General features: G+C 37.5%; 1 protein-coding gene across 3 annotated transcripts in view; it reads left to right on the top strand.

Moving 5' to 3' along the window:
* Window positions 1-457: 457 nt before the first annotated feature.
* Window positions 458-19937, top strand: part of anos1b (anosmin 1b) — a 49894-nt gene continuing 30414 nt past the window's right edge. For all 3 annotated transcript variants that reach the window (XM_063012855.1, XM_063012856.1, XM_063012858.1), the window contains exons 1-2: window positions 458-637; window positions 13069-13116. In XM_063012855.1, the coding sequence (XP_062868925.1) occupies window positions 458-637; window positions 13069-13116 (228 nt within the window). The remainder of the gene's footprint in view (window positions 638-13068; window positions 13117-19937) is intronic.

Here is a 19937-nt window from a genome sequence, read left to right as displayed (position 1 = left end):
TGCTGACTGTGAGCCAAGCCTTATCATTCAGCACTAATGACTAACTTTACTAATGTGCGTGTGGTAAAGTAAGAAATCCCAGCAGTTATGTTCTGAAGATTAGCAGAAAAGTACTGTTGGTTAGTGCATCCACAGCAACACACAGGAATGTGTTTAGATAGTTTAGCTCATGTATTAAGATTGTATGTGTAGGGTTAGAACTATTTAGCTGCATCTATACCCAAGTCACTGGAAGTATGTCGTGTGTGTGTGTGTGTGTGTGTGTATGAGTGTGTGTGTATGAGTGTGTGTAGTAGGGGGGAGTGTCTATGTGGAAGCCAGACGGCACTTCAGCTCTTGACGGCTCGCGCACGCCACAATTCACCGGGCGCGCTAATTCAAGTGGGATTTACAGCGATAAAGTCAACAGGAACGTCCTGAACACACATGCCACTTTGCACAAAGTGTTTTTAGGAAAATGTCTGTGTGCAGGTCGTTATTATTGATTCTGCTGCTCTGCGTGCTGAAGCTGAGCGTCTCGCGCAGAAGCGCTACCGAGGACGCAGAGAGCGTGGAGAAGGTGAACAGCGCGCGCTGCACCTCGCGCTGCCTCACGCTCCACATCACTCAGCTAACGGCTGCTTTCAAACGCGTTCAGGTGAGACCGTTTATTTAAGTATATATGTATATAAAAAATGAAATATTACATCGAAATATACATATTTATTCACAACTTTTAGTGGGATTACTTTCTTTAGACTTTTTTGGTCAATATGGGCACAGTAAACCACCAAAAGTCAAAAAATTTTTGTTAATTTAAAGCAAAAATTACTGTAACCTTAGCCTACTTGCTATCAGTTTGTCAGTTTATTAAATTTTTCCCCAAAGGTAAAGAAAGTAAATGATCTTTAATTGATTGGGTAAATGAAATGATGGGCAGTTGTAGTTTAGTGGGTAAGGTACTGGACTAGTAATCTAGTAATGGACTAGAAGGTTGCTGGTTCAAGCCTCACCACTGCCAGGTTGCCACTGTTGGGCCCTTAAGCAAGGCCCTTAACCCTCAATTGCTTAGACTGTAATCTGTCACAGTACTGTAAGTCTCTTTGGATAAAAGCGTCTGCTAAATGCCAAAAATGTAAATGTAAATGATTAATCTCAGTACCTCTGGTACATTTTACAGTATAGCATCACAGTATTTGCTACTTAGTTAAAAGACAGCTCACACAGATACACAAGGGAAAGACAAAAAAAAAAAAAAAAAAGCCATAATATCACAATAATTGAGTCTCTTTTAAAGCATTTTCTTAATTAAAAGGGTAAATAGTTGGTTTTTTAGTTAAGGAAACTGACCCTTACAAAACCTGGTGGCAGTGGAAGGACAAAAAGGCACAGGTAGGGCGATTACAAAAACTGGTGACAGTGTAAAGGTATGAAACTTGACCAATGCCCTGGTAGGCAAGGTGTAAACTTTATGGGCAATATATGAATACTTCTTAACCATTTTCACATCTTACATTTCAAGTTATATTTATTTTACTGGGAAAAGGGGCAACAATTATGACTTTTTAATTATAAACCTTGCCTGAAAAGTCAACCCAAACACTTAAAAGCACAGGTAGGCAATTACAAAAACTGGAGACAGTGTAAAGGTATGAAACTTGACCAATGCCCTGGTGAGCAAGGTGTAAACAATACTGGCAATATATGAATACTTCTTACCATTTTCACAGCACATGTTTCAAGTTATATTTATTTTACTGAGAAAAAGGACAGAGATTAGGACTTTTTATTTATGAACCTTGCCTGAAAAGTCACTTAAAAGCACAGGTAGGCAATTCTGCAATATTGACAGCAAGTGTTACTGTATTGACAGTAGCTATTACTTATATAGTTGAGAGTCTTTCAATAAAAACTTTTTTTAATTAAGTGACTCCCCCAATTAGAAGTGGAAAATATGACAAAATATAAAATCACAATATCTGAATTTTATTTTGTACTGGTTTTCTTTGTTTTTGCAACTGCATGTCCAAGTGACAACACGATAACTTTACAGGTGGTCACTTTCACTAGGGTGGGTGATGCTGCAAAAAATATACATAAGTATAGTAATGTACACCTAATAAACATTTTAAATATAGAAGACAACAAGTATTTCAATGTGGCATGTTTAAACACCCTTTGTAAGTGAGTACTTAACACCTTCTTAAGTAGAGATCACTGTTTGTGAATGCTTTTTATAGTCAACTAGGTCTCTGTTCTTGTTTTAGAATGTTTTACATCTTCACCTATAATCCCCTTTTAGCTCTTTTACATTATTCTGGGGCCTTCTTGCATGCACAGTATGTTCAAGATCCAACAGAACAGTCAGGGGTCTACCTAAAATTAGTTCAGGAATTTGTGAGATATGTTTTGGATCATTTAGATTATTGGCTTTTCAGCTTCAGGTTTTTGACAACTTGTTACATTTTTACTTCTAGAACTGATAATATTTAGTGCATCCCATTCTTCCATCTACCCATGCAATGTTTCCTCTGCTACTGCCCTAATAAAGTCTCCCTGTTCTTATCAGTTAGCAGTTTCTTCATTTTATCAAATTCTGTCTCCTTTTCCTTCAACATAATTGTGGCCAAAGAGTTTATTTTGACTTCATCAGTCCAAAGTACTTCTTTCCAAAATGACCGTGGCTTATCTAGATGTTGTTTTGCATGCAACAGGCATTGACTTTTTTGATAAGGGTGAAGAAAGTGTTTCAATCTGTTGACTTCTCCATGCAGATTATGTTTGTGCAAGCGATGCTACTGCCATAAAGGGATTTGCCTTTCTTTTTCGGTCATCATATAATTCTACCGATAAGTTTTCCTGGTCTTCTATATCTTGCTTTGACATCTAAAGTCCTATTTTGAACAGTGGCAGTTGCAAGCTGAATGGACTTTAATATAAAACTGCTGAAGTTTTGCAGCTGAAGCAAGAGTAATAACAGGTTTATATCATCATGTTCCTCAGTCTCAGTATGGGGTCTTTATATTCTGAATCTTTTTTTTAAACTTAAAATCCTTTTGTGGAAAATCCTTTATTGACGTTATTGTTACTCAGTCTAAATAACCAATTGGAATTCTTGTTCTGTTTTTCTGTTTTGAAATTTATTTTTGAACCCTCCTTTAGTTTCCTTTTTAATAAATACACTAAAGTGTGTTTTGGTGTTTGTTTTTTTTGCCACATGTCCACATTTAGTGCGGTCAGTTGACTCTTATTCAGCCCTAGTGTGGGGATTAATGAACCCCCCCAAACATTAAGATAACCATTTAGTAATTTCAGAATACTTAATGGAAGGTTGAATGGATGGTTGTCACACACTGAAAATCATGGCTAATAGTTGGTACTTGACATACCAGTCTGCTTGAGTGTGTGTTTAGTTTGGTGGGTGGGAAAGTCATTAAGTGCACTTTAAAGTGTGGCTGGTTGAAAGAGCAGGGCTGTACTCAGTTCTTACGGCTGTTTTTCCTCTTGCCCACCTAGGTACGTGTTATTAGAGGAGGCCCCTAAACTCAGCAAATGGTAGCATACTTGTGTATGGTGCGCTCATTTCTGAGGTTTTTTTCTGCTGGTCTTAAACAGGCACAAATTGAGAACCAGTCTAAGTCACTTTGAATTCAATAGTTAGCATTAATATAAAATACATACTAATTTAACAGTACACATTTTTGAATTCGCTTTTTGAAGAAATCCAAGCGAACTAATCAAACTTGTTGCTTGACAATGACCCTAATTATATCCACATTGATACATGTGCAAACAGGAAGCTTTTGGCCACACTGCTTTTTTTAGCCTCCACAAATGTGGTGTAAACATCAAAAGTTTTTAGTTTGCACCGTATGGTTCATGAAAAGCTCAGGGCCATGAATGTTTTGTGTGTCTCTTTTGTGGGTGGTGGGAATCAGTTCAGAGGTTGAACAACTGCAGCACCCAAAGCGGATCCTGCTCCTTGATCTAATTTTCTCTTCCACTTCCTTCTTGTCCCATCCTGCCCTGTGATTTACGTATGTGGGAGACGGCATAGACTAAACTGAAGGAAAAAAGGGTGACAGATTGAAAGACTGAAAATTGAGTTTTAGCAGGCCTGGTGCATTACTAGGAAGAAATAGTGGAACTGTTTCTGTTGCAGCAACCAAAAGGTTTTTAGTTTAAATCTCAGGTTTATCACATAACCACCATTAATGCTGAGGGTTACATATACATTTTGGTGCAACATATGCTGCCATTTAGAGGTCTTTTTCAGGGATGACCCTACTTTTTTCAGTAAGGCCAAGCCACATTTTGCGCATATTACAACAGCATGATTTCGCCATGAGAAAGAGCAGGTGCTAGACTAGCCTGTCTGCTGTCAAAATGTGTCTCCTGTCAAAAACGTGTGTTGTATTACAAAGCAAATGTATGACAACCAAGAAGGTGGGGGAGGGTAATAATCCACAGTTTATATGTTTACATGATTTGTAATGACAAACAGTGTGTTCGATTCTTTCACAGGTACACAGTAAAGGTTCAAAAAAGCCTAACAGATAGATAACATTAGTTTTTCAGATGTGTAGGATTAGGTCCGCTTGTTCTTAGTTTGTCTGCTGCTAATCACACACTTTTTAAATGAATTGAACTATAGCACACAAGTAACAATTGTGACAAAAGATTTTATAAACGGAGGCTGTATTCAGTCTGTTCTAAACCATCACAGGTGTGTATGCATGTAAGTGAAAGCAAGGCTTTTAAGGGTGCATCTCAATTACATGCTTTCAGGCTTTTTAGTGAGACCCGCAGTAAAACAGCTATTTTAACAGTATTATAAAACCTGTTTTATTTACATTTTGACAAAGGAACTCTGCCAATTAAAAGCAGCAAGTAGCTATTTAGATGGTAGCTTTGGATTATAAGATGGACCAGTGGTTGAAAAACCAAGAAAATGTATGTACAGTTTAAATAAGTTCACATACACTTTGAATGTCTTGATAGTCTTTCTACAAAGTGGAATTTCAGTGGGTTTATTTTGACACCATCCCCTTACTAAAAAGTGACTTGCTTATAACGAGTATTTGCAAATTATTGCATTGTGCCAATTGATTACTGACTTTATATATACATTTGTTGTCTGGTTGTCTGGTTAGGGTCGTGGAGGGTTTTATTAATTGGATGAAAGGCAGGAAACACCCAAGACAGTTTGCCAGTCCATCACAGGGCAGGCAAGGCAAGACACACACACACACTCACACACACACACACACACACACACAAATACACTCACAGCAATTTTCAGTAGCTCCATTTGGCTTGACTGCAAAGTTTTGGACTTGTCGGAGGAAACCGAAGCACTCGGAGGAAACCCACAAGGACACAGAGAAAATTAAAACTCCAAATAAAAAGGACCCTGTCCACCGAGCTAGGAACAAGAAGAACCCAGCTATACCATAATTTACATCAGAATCATTTACTATATAGATAGATAGATAGATAGATAGATAGATAGATAGATAGACATAGTAAATAAACTCAAGCCATTACAATTGAACATATAAGGACTGTGGGATGAGCTGGCATGGATGTTTTAAGGCTGTGCTTATGTGGTTTATGCAACTTTCAAAGAGTGCAATATAGTAAAAAGTAATTCCAGTTACTTGCATTCTCCCTGGGGTTTTGTGGTTTCTTTGTGTGATCTGACCCACATGACTATGTTAGTAATGCATAACCGCAAATTGTACCAGCTGAAAAAGTATTCCCATCTTTGAAAGAACAAATTATACAAATTTGGAGGCTTAATTATAACGGCTTAACACTAATGAATGAAAATTATTGTATTGCCTGTATTGACTGTCTTTACAGATGCGGTAAATAGTTGGTTAAGACAACAGCAGCGTATTGCTTCATTAACACCGTATGTTGTCAACTTGCTGTACCATGTGTAATTCTTATTGTATGAGTAATGTGTACAAAATGCTTTTTAATAAAGGATGCCCAAAAGTAAATACCAGAAGAATGTAGTTTAGCTCTGAATATGTTCTTTTTCTTTTGATCCACTGATTCATCCATTATTCTTAGAGCTATTAAAGGTCTGTGATTAGCGTGAACAAGAAATGGTTTAAAAATCCATGGCACTATAATTAGAGATGGGACGATCGATCGGCTATGAATCGGTATTGGCCGATTTTTAATCAAAATATGCTATCGGCGATCGGCCGATATTTCCTAAGAGTAGCCGATCCGATCGTGTGATATATAAAGATCACGTTAAGTTAACAGCTCAGTGGATTGATCCAGACTTTGAGCTACGAAGCACCAACCATCACATCACCATTCATCAACCATCGTACAGAAACCATCGTGAAAGCTCTTCATGACCTAAAATAACGTCATTAACGTTGTGCATCATACATACGATGTAATTTTGCTGATTGTAATATTTACTTTAAAAAGATAATTCAACCCACTCACATCTGAGTCGATTCTATCAGCACGTTATATAAACTCCTGGTTCACTTTGGTAAATCATAAGCGGTTCTTACTTGTGATGTAGATGAGAACAGAAGACGTTACAGAGCCAATCCGAGGCAAACGTTTATTCATTAGCAAATTCGTTAGTTCAGGATCATCTGCTGAACTTTTAGCTCCTTAGACGGAACGAGTCTGACTCGGTTACAGATCTGTGGTAATAGCAGTTTAATGAAGCTTTTTAATGTAAGAGAGTCACACAGAATGTTCTGCAGTAGCTGGTGTTTATTTAAAACCACGACATTTAATTAATAACAGTAAACACGGAGAGATAACTGAGAAGAGAAACTTACGCTTCACGACAAATGAATCGACTCGTGAAACAATGAATCACTTATAGCGATACTGTGAACAAAGCGTATCTTCTAAAGGCACAAACACACACACACACGCACACACACACACACACGCGCACACGCGCGCGCGCGCTGCTCCGGTTTATCTTCACTGTGAGGCTCTTTTTAAGTTTATTTATTTTTTAATTCCTTTTTTCCCATTAGAGAGGCAGTACTGTTAAAGCATGTCCTGTCTTTTGACTGACTTGGTATCAAAAGTAAAGTTAACCATGGTGGAGTTTCTTCAGCTGGTCAGGTGGTGCAGCGGTAAATTGCGCTGACCTATTACAACAGGGTATGTATCCCCTTATTGGGCATCTACATGCAGATATGATTGGCTATGTCTGGGTGGCCAGAACCCTGCGATGGATTGGCCAGGGTGTGTTTGCGTATTGCGCCCAGTGATTCTAGGGAAAACGGACACACCCAGAACCTGACCAGGATAAGTGAATCCAGGGGGACTTCAACCAGTACTTTGGATTAATTGGACCTTTGTATTAATTGGACCTTTGGATTAATTGGACAATGAATTGCAAGCCAAACCTTTTTGTTTAGCCTTTTTGTCCTAAATTATTGTTGACTGAATGATTAAACACTGTTGCAGCCTCAAGCGCTGAGATGGAGGCAGGACATTGAAATAATGGCTATGATTTTAAATAGCATGTCCAAAAGATAATGGTCAGGTCCTCATATTTTTGACTATATAGTGTATGTATCAAAGTGTGTCTTAGTTTGCCACGTTGCTTCACGGTAAGCTGTGATTAGCATTCCTTACAGTTTAATGAGTTTTAAATTATGCACCTTTTGTATGACTTTTTTTTAAGAATGACTTAGGTTTAAAGAAATGTGAAAATTATATAAAAAAAAAAAAAAAATAATAATAGTAAAACCAGAAGGCACCAAAACGTAGTATGTACAAATTATGCTTCTCAACACATTACTAAATTTATTATTAAATTCAACTGGATAGAAGAGGGATGTAGATTGGTCTCAGTAGGATTAATCCATTCTTTTCTGTATACACAGCTGCTTTCTATTTCAACTAAAGCATCAGTTGGACTATTAACAAATTGTAAGGTTACATGTAAACATGGCGTTTAAGTATTAACAAATGTTTGGAATCAGTATAAAAACACTTAAAACCTCATTAGCGTTTCAGTCCATTAGTGTTACTGTGTTGTAGGAAGTGTAAAGTAACACTTCCGCTGCAGCAACTTTGATTTCATTTTTGTCTGATGATTTTGTTGGATTCTTTTGTTTATTGCATTGATTAAAATTCCAATTTTTGCCATTTATTTTTTATTCTAAAAGCATTTTGTTCTACCAATTATACCCAGTGTTTGCACATTCAGAACCTACAGTGACTTTTAAAGCTTTTATTTAGTTGTGTTAAATGTACACAGGCTTAGTCACAGAGGTAATAAAAATCCACTGTGTTGAAATTCACTTGTTTACAGGAAGAAGGGGACCTGAAAGGGTGCTCGAAGACCGTGTTTCTCTTTACCCCTTGCTGTGGCCTAACAACATTGTAACCAGAAAAGCCAAGGAAAATTATTTTTAAAAGAGCTTGTAATTCTTGTTCGGGGAAATGTTTTCAGGTCTGTGCCCACCGTTTTGCAGCATTTTAACTGAGCTGGTGCAGGGAGGCATGAATTACTCTTGTGACTTGGGCCGGAGACAAAACTCCTTAATTATAGCACAAATGGTTGAGCTGAATGAGCTGAAGTTGAGATGTATTGTGGAAAACAAACAAACAAAAAGCTCTTTGGTTTTAGTTTTTGGTGTGGGGGTTAGGGCGGACTGAGTGCCTCTGGAATGATTTTTAAAAAAATATCATTTATTAAAAGAGCATTAATTCATTCATTTGTTATCTATTTTATCACCCCAATTAGGACAGCAGTAGGTCCGATTTTACTGGGCAAAAGGTAGGAAACACCATGGGAGGCCACCAGTCCATCACAGTAAAATAATCTTTTCCAATCTTTTAGTCACAGTTGCCTTTAACTGCATGTAACCATCCATCCAATTCTTAAGCAATGTATGTACAGTATATATATATACACACACACAATTTAATCTTTATTGCTGATTGTTGATGAGTCGTAGTCATAAGACGGTGGATCCAAGGCTGTAGTTGCTTTTACTGATTTTTTGAAGCTGCTGTGTCTTATTATCACTGTTGTTAAAATCGTATTAGTAATGTCTAAGTTTATTCAGCGGCTGACTTTAAAACTTACATCATAATAACAGTATTATGTGTTGTTTGTGTTGGTCTGTCACATCTTTGCTGTAGTTCCTTTCAGTCTTTATTGGAAATTTATTTCAAGGCTCACAGAAATATTGTGACTGCATGGCTTCAGATTGCATGCCACTTTTATTTGCAGTGCAGTAGGACCATTAAATCTGTCAGCTTACCCTACTGGCATAAAACTAGGGATTCATAACTGGTCTCTCTCAATCTCCTCTCTCGTTTCCAAATAAACTCGTCCTATCCACATAAAAGGCCGCAAACATTCAGCTGCCACAATCACTCATGAGTCTTCCTGTTTGAGCAGTCAAATAAGGCTGCTCGAATGTGGTTCCTTTTTAACATGATGCTCCATCAAGCATGGATCAGGAGTCAGCTCTGTTTGGTATTTCCAATGAGAAAACCCCAGACAGAAGCTATTACAATCAAACTGTGCCATTCAATGATCAGTATAATGGCAGAATTAGGAATTTAAAGGTAAAAGAATTGGCATATAGACAGAGAGCTCCATCCCTTTGGCCCTGAGGGGTTAAACCCTGCAACAATTTCACGCGACATTTTTGCTGTCAGATGTCATAAAGTGTGTTTAGATATGTTGGTGCGTGTCTTCTTGGTATGATTTTTTTTCTCTTTTGTGCTTGGAGCTGAAACAGCTGCACATGTGGTGTAGGAGCTAAGAACAAAGGTGGGGGGGGCAGGCTGAGTGATGCAGCCTAACGCAGTCTATCTGACGGTGTCTTTCTCTCTTTCTGTCTGTCTTTCTCTTTTTCTTTCTCTCTGTCTCTTTTTCTCTGTCTGTCTTTCTTTTTTTTCTCTATTTCTGTCTTTCTCTTTTTCTTTTTCTCTTTCTTTATTTTTTCCTCTTGTGTTGAGATACTATCTCTTTGATGATTTCCCTCTTTCCTCTTCTTTGTTACGTTTGTAAGCAAAATAGCTGAAAAATTATACCAGTTTGCATGTTTTGTGAAATAAGCCGCTAAATTGGCTCAAACCAAATGGACCAAAGCCTTGTTTGTTTGTTTTTGTATTAAGTCCCTGGGCTGATCCTTACATTTGTAGTTGGCTGCATGGCATGCTAGAGGTCACAGAGGGGCTATGCTGTTTTGTACTCTGTACCATGTGTGTAATGTGTGACTACAGTCTTGTTGTGGTCTTGTTGTAGAGTAAAAAGTAATTTAGCAGTAAAAAGTAATGACAATGTTATGGATGACCAGATTCATTGTATTTTGTAAAAACAAACACATTTTGAATTGATATTCAGCAAAAGATGCAAAAGTCTGTCATGGTATTGCAGATGCATTAGTATCAACAGCATGGGTGACCTGCACATTCTGGCTTCATTCTGCTGGTGCTACAAAAGTCTGACTTTGTAAACACATGGTGTGTGTGTATGACTGGCCTGCCTGCAGTCTAGAGCTGTCTCCTATTGAAAATAAATGCTGAATTATAAAGAGGAAAATTGGACAACACTGACCACAGATTGTTTAGCAACTGAAGTATCTGTTGAAAGCAGTTGTATCAAGCAAGACTGTGCTACAATTCTACTTACAAAACTACAACGATTAGTATCTACTGTTTTGTAATAAAAATTGTGATGTAACTTGGTGGTAAACATGCTTCTGTCTAGGGCTGCAACTAACGATTATTTTAGTAGTCGACTAATCTGATGATTATTTTTTCGATTAGTCGACTAGTCAGCGATTATTTATGTCATACCCTCCATCTCTGCCTTAACATAAAACCCTGTTATGTTATTTAAGTTCCAATATCAAATTAAAATAATGACCCATGAAACATGAATATGAAACTTAAGCTTGATAGTTTAATTAAATATATTTGAAACATTAATACACAATCACAATAAAAAAAATACAATGAAATAAGAAAGCTTTGGACAGCATTAGAAACTGTTATGTTTCAGAAGTTATCACTCTGGAAGTCAAAAACATTTATAACATATCGTTGAGAAACACGTAAATGCTGTCTGTGAAGACCTCAGCCATCTGATGGGTGCATGAACCTCTTCTCTGGTCAAAGTCATCCACACTCCATTGCTTAGTGCTATTAATAGAAAGCACAAAAGAGAAAGCTGTATTAATGATCACAAACTGAAGGCTATGTATCATAGTTTATTACAAATAGTGTACTGGCTATGCCAACTAAATCATAACAGGTTAAATATCTTAACTGAATTATCTGCTGAGCTAACTAGCTATCATTAAGTGGATGAGGCTTATTATTTAGAATGAATGCTCTCATTAACGAGAGCAAAAAATATGGAAGACGAGACAGGGTAACGTTAGGCTATAATGTTAAGTTATATAACGTTACTCATATAAATGACTGATTAACTACTGATTAACTTAATGAGTTAGCTAGCAAACAAACCTGAAAAATAGCGAACTCTTAGATAGTTTTCCGACAAGTACTCTAGCATTAACAAACATTAACTACGTTGGTTAAAGCACAAAGCGGTGTAAAAACTTACCGTAATAACGCTGGTCATCACAGCTGCAAGGCGTTTCACCGGAGTGCTGACGTGAAACCACAACTCTGCTCTGTAGCGTCTGCGTCCAGCTCGTTTCTTTGGGTTATTTTGGCTGAAATACTTTAGAAAGTTTCAGTCTCTTTATCTTTGCCCCTCTGTCTTCATAAAGTCCCCGCTGCGCCATGGAAGCGATGCTGCGCCTCCTGCAGTCCATTTAGTGCATTGCATCAATAACGACTAGTCGACAATGAAATTCCACGTCGACAAATTTTTATAGTCGACGTTATCGATTACGTCGACTAATCGTTGCAGCCCTACTTCTGTCCCAAGTTTTTTGAGGGTGTTGCATTCATCAAATTATAAATTTGATTATTTGTTTTTTATAAATAATACTTAGAGGTTTAAGAGATTGAACAAAATACATATTCTTGTTTTGGCCAGGGGGTTTGTAGTAGACTACTAATAGATCATTTTAATGTATTAAGCATCAGAGAATCTGCGCTCAGCCACTGATACTCAAATGGGTAGGGTTGTGTGTTTAATTTTAAATTTTAATTTCCCTCAGTAGCCACAATATTGAATGTAAATTGCTGGTGATACAGTATGTGTTTTTTCTTCATTTTAACCTGTTTGGCAAATGAACCTGTTACTGCTTTGGCTTGTAGTTTAATTTTGGGCGTGGGTTTTTTGGCTTTTCATCTGGAAGGATCGTCAGCAGTGATTTAAAAGGGTGATGTAATCTCCTGAGACAATGCTAAGCTCTAGCATTCCTTTACAGATCACTGTTTGGACCTCAGGACAGTCTCTCAAACATAATGGGTTTCTTTTTTTCCCTTATGGGCTTATTAAGACCTCACAAAGGCAGTGTGGGAGCTTGTAAGTGGCGAGAGCTGTGTTTGTAGAAGATAAATGGTGGTTGCCCAGAGGGGGTGTTTAAGAGACAGATAATTAAGCCAGCTTACAGGGGCAGAATCTGTACTGAAGAGCTGAGATTTTTTTCTAAATGGCAGTTTATGCCTGACAGTGTTTGTGTTTTTTGTTTTTTAGCAGGACCATTACAATTTTCCTTTACATAAGTTCCTTTAAAACTGTCCACGATGTCTCTGGTCAAATTAGAAACACAGAGTCAAAACACAGACACACTTCACTATGATTAGCTTCATTAGTCACATTTAATTCCCCACTGCCAGTTTTCCAGAGGTCTGTGTGGTTAGGTGTTGACGTACGCCAGAGGTCATGGTGTTGATGCGTGGCACTCCTGTGTTTATATCTAGTCTGATTCACCCTTACTCAGTCACTTCCAGACTCCGAAAACAATCCTGGTTTCAGGCTACAAATGCTACTGATGAAATAATGACTGTCAAAATATTAGGAGTGAACGGGCGGGTAGGCAGAGCAGTTAGCCAGTGAAAAGGTCACACTGCGGTCTGTGGCTACTTAAATTCAATTTTGCTCAATTGGGTTAAAACTGTTTTCCTCTTTTACAGAGTGATGATGTTCTAGGCTGGTGCGAAAACCAGAGGAGATGTTCTCAGGTAAGAGCTCTGTCTGTTTCCATTTGGATTTTCATTTCATTTACATGCTTATCTCTCTTATATCATCTTCCGGACTACCCCTCTACTTAAGTCTTTACAGTCAAAATTCAATTTCTCTCTTTTTCAAGGAAATGCCGAAGGGGTCAGTGCCTTTATATGGACCATGTGTCCTATACATACACACGAAATACTCACGAAATACACATGAAATACACACAAAATACACACAAAATACACACTCGTAACTGTATAACAAAAACAGAGTCTACTTATTGTATCCTGAATAAAGCTTAATCAGGTCACAGATTAGATTTAATGCATTTTCCACTGCAGCTGGATTGCCAGTAGATTATTTCAGTATGTTTAGCATTCAGTATTAAGTACTTAATAAAATGTTGGTATTCTTTTTAAAACCTTTTGTGTTTTTCAAACCTCAATTTCCATCTTGCCTGGACAAATCACATTAAATTACTGAGAGCTTTTTTTTTTTTTTTTTGGACACAACGCCTATCCATTGCAGTGCAACACACACTTACAGATTTACTAATTTACTCACTCAATCACATATTCTTTTACTCACACCTAAAAATAGATTAGCAAATGCATCTTCTGCATGTTTGTAGAAGGTGGGAGGAAGCCAGTGTTTGTTGAATTGTCCCTGTCCATATACTTGTGGTACTTTAATTTTTGCTTTGAATTTTGACTGAAACACACACAGTCGTGGGAACCCCTAAGTATTATACTGATTAAAATACCGATTTTAAAAGGCTATTCTAAGGTTTACCTTTATTATTGCAAGACAACTTGGAAGCTTGACTTACACAGCTGCTCAGCTTTGTTTCATTGGCACAGTGTCCAGTTTGGTTTCCTGGTAGCATGCAACTGTGCCAATTGGGAGAAAGTGCATTAGACCAGACCCTGTCAAAAAGCAGCTAGCAAAAAAGCAAGAAAATGCCCAACACAAATGTAAAGAAGCTTTAATACATATAGGTATCCCTCTCAACTCTTAACTCATCACCATTTGTAGGGCTGCTTTTGTCTGCCAAAAACATTTAGAACTGGACAAGTGAATCTGATTAAGCAGGTGTCGGATTAGGCAGAGGGAAACTCTTTTCCTGGGTTTCCTGGGAATGTTGTACTTGGTCACCGGAGCTCAGTTTTATTCAGTAAGACATGGCACTTATTTTAATTTAGAACTAAGTTCAAATCTCTACAATGTCTCCTGGATATGTTTGACATTTCCGTGTCAATTAATTTACTTATTTACAAATTTACAATGTGACACATAAAAAATGACATAGAATAAGACATCAAGCCAGCCACGCTTGGCATTTTTTTGCTGAATGAAATGATATGCAGGACTAATTGCTCTGTAATAAGCCAGTAAACATGGTTAGGTCGTTAATAGTAATTGCCTAAGCCAGACTTTTTTGGCAGCCTTCTCCAGCTCTGCCCTAAGGGACTAAGGTTAAACGTGCCTGAAAAAGGCAGAGCTTTTCCCCCGTTAAGGTTGAATTTCTCACACCAAGCGCTTGAGCTGTTCTAATTGCTTTCAGATGGAGGTGATTCTCCCACAGTCCTTTCAATAATAGGTAAAGTAAATGTTGTGGTTCTTGTGAAAATAATGAGAGCTATTTCACATCCTCCTGAGCTGTGCAGCCTCTCATAAAGGGCCCTTGACATTAGCCCCTGTTTATTCACTTAAAGCCCATGTCAGGATGGCAGTGTTTTTCCAACATGTACTTTCCACTTTGAGAGTCTTATTTTAATGGTTGTCTCTTTTAATGGCATTTTTACAAACGTCTTAACTGCTTTAATCTACTCATGTATGTGATTGTCAGGTTTCAAAAGAGCTTTAAGAAAAGTGTCAATTTTTTCAGTGTGTCTTGTACTTATCTTTCTACAGTTTTAGACTTTGATTAACTTCTACCAAACCTTTTTTTGAGAGCCTGCTGTTTTAATGCGGAGCTTAGAGGAAGCTGGAGGCCTTGAACATATCCAGCTCTATGTTAACTTATAGGTCTGGATCCCCCCCACCATCCCCCTTTCAGCAGGTGAGCAGCGGGCCTGCTGGCTGACCTCGACCCCCGGCCTGGTCACTGATCTGAATCATTGGGGGCAGTTGGTGCAGGGTTACTCCCTGTGTGGTCATCTCTCTAGGGTATTTCTCCAGCTGAGCGTGGTCATGCATCTGTGGCCAGTGTTGACCCAGCAATTTTACATTTTTATGATCTTATTTTGTATTACTGTTATTTTTATGCCAGTGATTTCCAGTATTATTTTTAAAGGTACTGCTGGCACGGCGTGTGATTCAGAAGATTATTAATCTGCCATGTTCTGTGGCAAATGTAAAGACCTGTCCATCATTTATTGTGGGGCAGGAACGCATAAGGAAAAGATCAAAGACCAAAAAAGGTCCATTTAGTTTGTTAACTCGTTTGCTTACCCATGATTGCACAGTAATGCATAATAGATTTAATGCTGGTCACTGTTGATCACCCATAACATCAAAACCATCTGACTAATATGCTGTCAAAACAGCTCTGACCCGCTGTGACATGGACTTCACAAGACATCTGAAGGAGCCCTGTGGTACTGTGTAGCAGGACATTACCAGCAAGTCCTTTAGCTTGTGTATGTTGCGAGGATGATCGTCCTGCAGTGCATCCTGGTGCCGTCTCTTCTGCAGGAAAACGATGCTCATGTGCTTCGATGTCAAGTTCTAATGCCTGCGTGCTCAATATAGGTGCTTTCAGTGATGAACGGGAGTTATCATGGTCACTTTGACTGACCCGTAGTTAAGTAGTTTGTTCATGACACTGTGTTGTGACACATTATTTTAATCAACAGGATTCAATGAACAGTTGTAGCCTAGTGGTTAAGGTACTGGACTAGTAATTCAAAGGTCGCTGGTTCAAGCCTCACCACTGGCAGGTTGCTGCTGTTGGGCCCCTGAGCAAGGCCCTTAACCCGTAATTGCTTAGACAGTATACTGTCACAGGGCTGTAAGTCGCTTTGGATGAAAGCATCTGCTAAATGCCGAAAATGTAAACAGGATTAAATGTATCTCCATTTTAAGCCTTTTCTCTCTTGGTTCGTACCTCTTTCACACTTCATCTCTTTTCTGTCCTGTAAAGGATGGTTTTCATATCACTGCTTTCTGCATCGATTCCATTTGTCCCCAATTTTTTGGAATTGAATTTAAATACACTAAAGTTTCTCTGTTCATAGGAGATGCAAAGTCTGTTATAACAGTGAGTCAACTGAAATTCAATATCGTTTCTGAGGGTGAGAGGGAGTCAGGGCTAATCAGATTTTAGCAAAAATTACTCTTTATGCTGCTGCTGCTGATGTGTGTGAGCGTGTGCATTTGCTCAACACGTACGTAAAATGTAGTTCAGTAATTGATGCAGTGTTCTGGTTCTAGTCAAGAAAAGCAAAAGTTACAAAAAATGATCTAAGCAAAAGCTTAAAATATTGAAATATATCTACAATAATGCTTTTCTTTACTGCTTTACACCTAACCTTATTATTATTTTATCTAAATATTACAGCATTTTTCTGTATTATCAGTCAGTTAAATAAGTGTACGTCACAGCGTATTGGAGGATATTAATACTAACAGCCTTATAATAACCAAGCATCTTGCTAGTGAAGACAATGCTGACGTGCTTTAAAATTATTTTTGTCATGTCTGTCAACAGCACACACATTCATGGCACAGCATATGTCAAACAAGTCACATCCAATCATACTCCAGTGTTAAGGCTAATATCAGCCCTTATAACAACATTTAAAGACATTTTAAGCTCCACTAGTCAATATTTAATTGTTTTACCATTGCAAATTGGGTGGAGACATTTGAAGAATGCAGTGAAACAGAATTCTAAAAATAATGTGATTATAAGACTAAAGAAAACAGCATATAAATAACACAGAGCCAGACTAGCTTATCTACATTCCTCCTGTTAGTCATGACATACAAAGGCCTTTACACCATCACAATTATAATACTTACAAATTATCATCCTGAAAACACAGCAGACTCCCTGGCTTAAGGGCTAGCATCTAATGACACTGTGGTTGTGAGGAAAAGTGTCTCAGGGCTTTAGACTGACATGATAAACTGCCTACCTTTATCTCAAAGTCATAACCTTTAGCAAATTGTTTGCTGTCTTCAGTGTGTGGCCTGCAGACACCTGATCTGAGTTATATCACATGCAAAACTCATGTCCTATGCAACAGTGAATGCGTTGCAGAACTGTAGAACACCCAGGCGGTTCCCACAGCAGATCAGCATGAATTGTTTTCAGCTGCTAACTGCTGATTTAAACTACATTAAGCATCGGGTGTTTTCCACTTCACTTGGTGCCCTGTGTGACACCGTAATGGCCAGCTTGTGCCACAGTTGGTTGGGAGTTGCATTTTAGCCGTAAAGGTATTTACACAGCACCGCACGTTTACAGGGTATTTGTGGAATTTTACAACGCTCCCTCTTTGAATGAAAGATGTTTCACATATGGGTTTTGTCACGGTTGGTTTAGAGCCCAGAAGACTTTAAATCTAAGTATACCAAATCAGAACTTCGACCCTTTATGCAGTTCAGGTAAAATGAAAATCTATAAAGCAAAAGAAAAGAGGCCAAGAGGTGATCTTTGAATTGGCTGCTTAAAAATGAGGTTCAGGATGATTTATGTCCAAGGAAAACCAAATATGACTGCGTTAATCTCTTCCATACTGGCTAAGCCATGTGCTTTGTTATTATTGTAATTACTTCACGCTTTATTTCTTTAATGTCCTTGTCGGTGTGAAAAACTAACACTTAAAGGAAAGATTTATTAAGACAGACTGATTTGTGCACTTTTTCTTGTTGTTACCATACTTTTTACATATAAAAAAAATCTTAGAAAGTACCACTCCAGGTTTTATAAAGACCTTTTACAAATTTGTTCCATAATAATTCCTCAGTTCCTTAATATATTTTTAATGGCTCTCTTGGAATGAATCTGCTTAAGTGCTTTTACTGAGCCATTTATTTTTAATTCTTATTTGGCTTCTGCTCTTATTCAGGGTGATTTTTGTTTTTTATAATATATCTTTAATACATCTTGTGGTTTAGATGCAACAATGACAGTGTTAAAGTTCTGCCATCTTCCCTGATTAGTACTATTTTGTCATGTAGTTGTATTTTAGTCAAACTCATCCTGCACATAAACTGAACTTTATCTGACTGATTTTTACTGTTTTTTGACTGAAACCAGTTCTGTTTGAAAGCAAGGTCTGTTTTCTTTCTAAATTCTCTTGGAACCTTGTTTGGATACATGGACTCCATAAAAAATAAAAAATTATAAAAAATAATATCCAGCAGTACACTACACAGAAATATGCCTAACAGTTGTTGAATATGCCCAAGCTTTGTCGTCTGTGGCCATATTAGCTTCCTGAGCTGAAGAGGAGAGTTCACAAGAGATTGTCTTGCATTTTCTTAGCAAGTATTATAGGAAAGGAAAACTGTCCTAATTTTTGCAATGTCTTGAATTTTGGTTTGTAGAATAATTGTGCTTTTATTTCAGGTCAGATATTTATATTTGTTAAGTTTTCCTGTTGCACCAATTAAGCTACTAAACATTTTTAAATTTAGTTTAAGTTTTCAATTATTTGTAGCCGAAAGTATGTCTGCATTTTATCTACTGATTTGTCATGGGAGTAAACATGGCCAAAATGTAACTTATTGAATCTATTTATCTATTTAAAATATATCTATTTCCATGTCTCCTTTTCCACAGATTTCTTTCATTTCTTTCATTTTTGCATTATGCCACAATTAATTGTTTCAGTTCTTTAAACGTTAAAACGTTTAAACATAGTTCTGAATATCGATCTAATTTGGTTAATTGTTTGACAGAATAACTAAGGGCAGCATTCACCTTTTCACACAGGACAGTTGGTGTTGGATAACTTTTTTCCTTAATTAAATGAAATGATAATTTAATTTTATTGGATTCTAACAGTAATTTAGCTTAAAGATCTGAAACTATTAAATGTGACAAACAAGCAAACAGTTTCTCGCTGTAGAGAGGGCCAAAACAATGTGTATACACTTTAAAAAAAACTTGCATAAAAGTTAGTTGTGATACCAAATTTATTTAGCCATTAAGGGATTAATGTTAGTGACCTTCGAACTACACAGTACTCATTGCTACTGTAATTTGATTTAAATTCAATAAAGTCCATAGATAACATCTATTTAAGTGTGTTTACATTTTGGCCCTCTCTGTGTATTCAAAAAGCTGAGCAATTAAATAACCCTTGTTATTATTTCAGCTTGTTTTTAGCTATTGAGATTTAAAATTACAGATGTTCATACACCATCAACTGCCTGTCAAACAAAGACACTTTGTAACGGTTCAGTGACAGCTGAAAAAACTTCAGTTTGTAGGACTGCAGTGATGTCAAAACAAGAGTCTGGTATAAATACAACTAGTTTGACTTTTCTGCTGGTGGACATTTGGAAATTGATGTTAATGCTCAGGGCCAGGACCATGGTCTTGTTTAAATTAACGTTCCGGCTTTGGCTTCGATTTGGGGATTTAAGCAAGCATAAATGGATTTAGCTGGAACAATTCGTGAGGCACCCCCCTTGTTGGTACAGGACAGATTGCTAACAGAGCCTGTGTTTCTCCAACTGCTTGTTGGGCTGCAGCTGATCAAAAGGCCGGATTAAAGCATTATGAATAGGGATGTTTCCTCTCCACAGTGTAAACAAAAGCAAAGGGCAAATAAATAAACCTGGCTCAGGGTGCTGTTTGGGTTCATGGGCA

Source organism: Trichomycterus rosablanca, chromosome 17 (assembly GCF_030014385.1).
Source record: "Trichomycterus rosablanca isolate fTriRos1 chromosome 17, fTriRos1.hap1, whole genome shotgun sequence".
In the NCBI taxonomy this organism is placed as follows: domain Eukaryota; kingdom Metazoa; phylum Chordata; class Actinopteri; order Siluriformes; family Trichomycteridae; genus Trichomycterus; species Trichomycterus rosablanca.
Note: the sequence above shows the minus strand (reverse complement) of the source record. Positions and strands in the feature narration are given on the sequence as shown.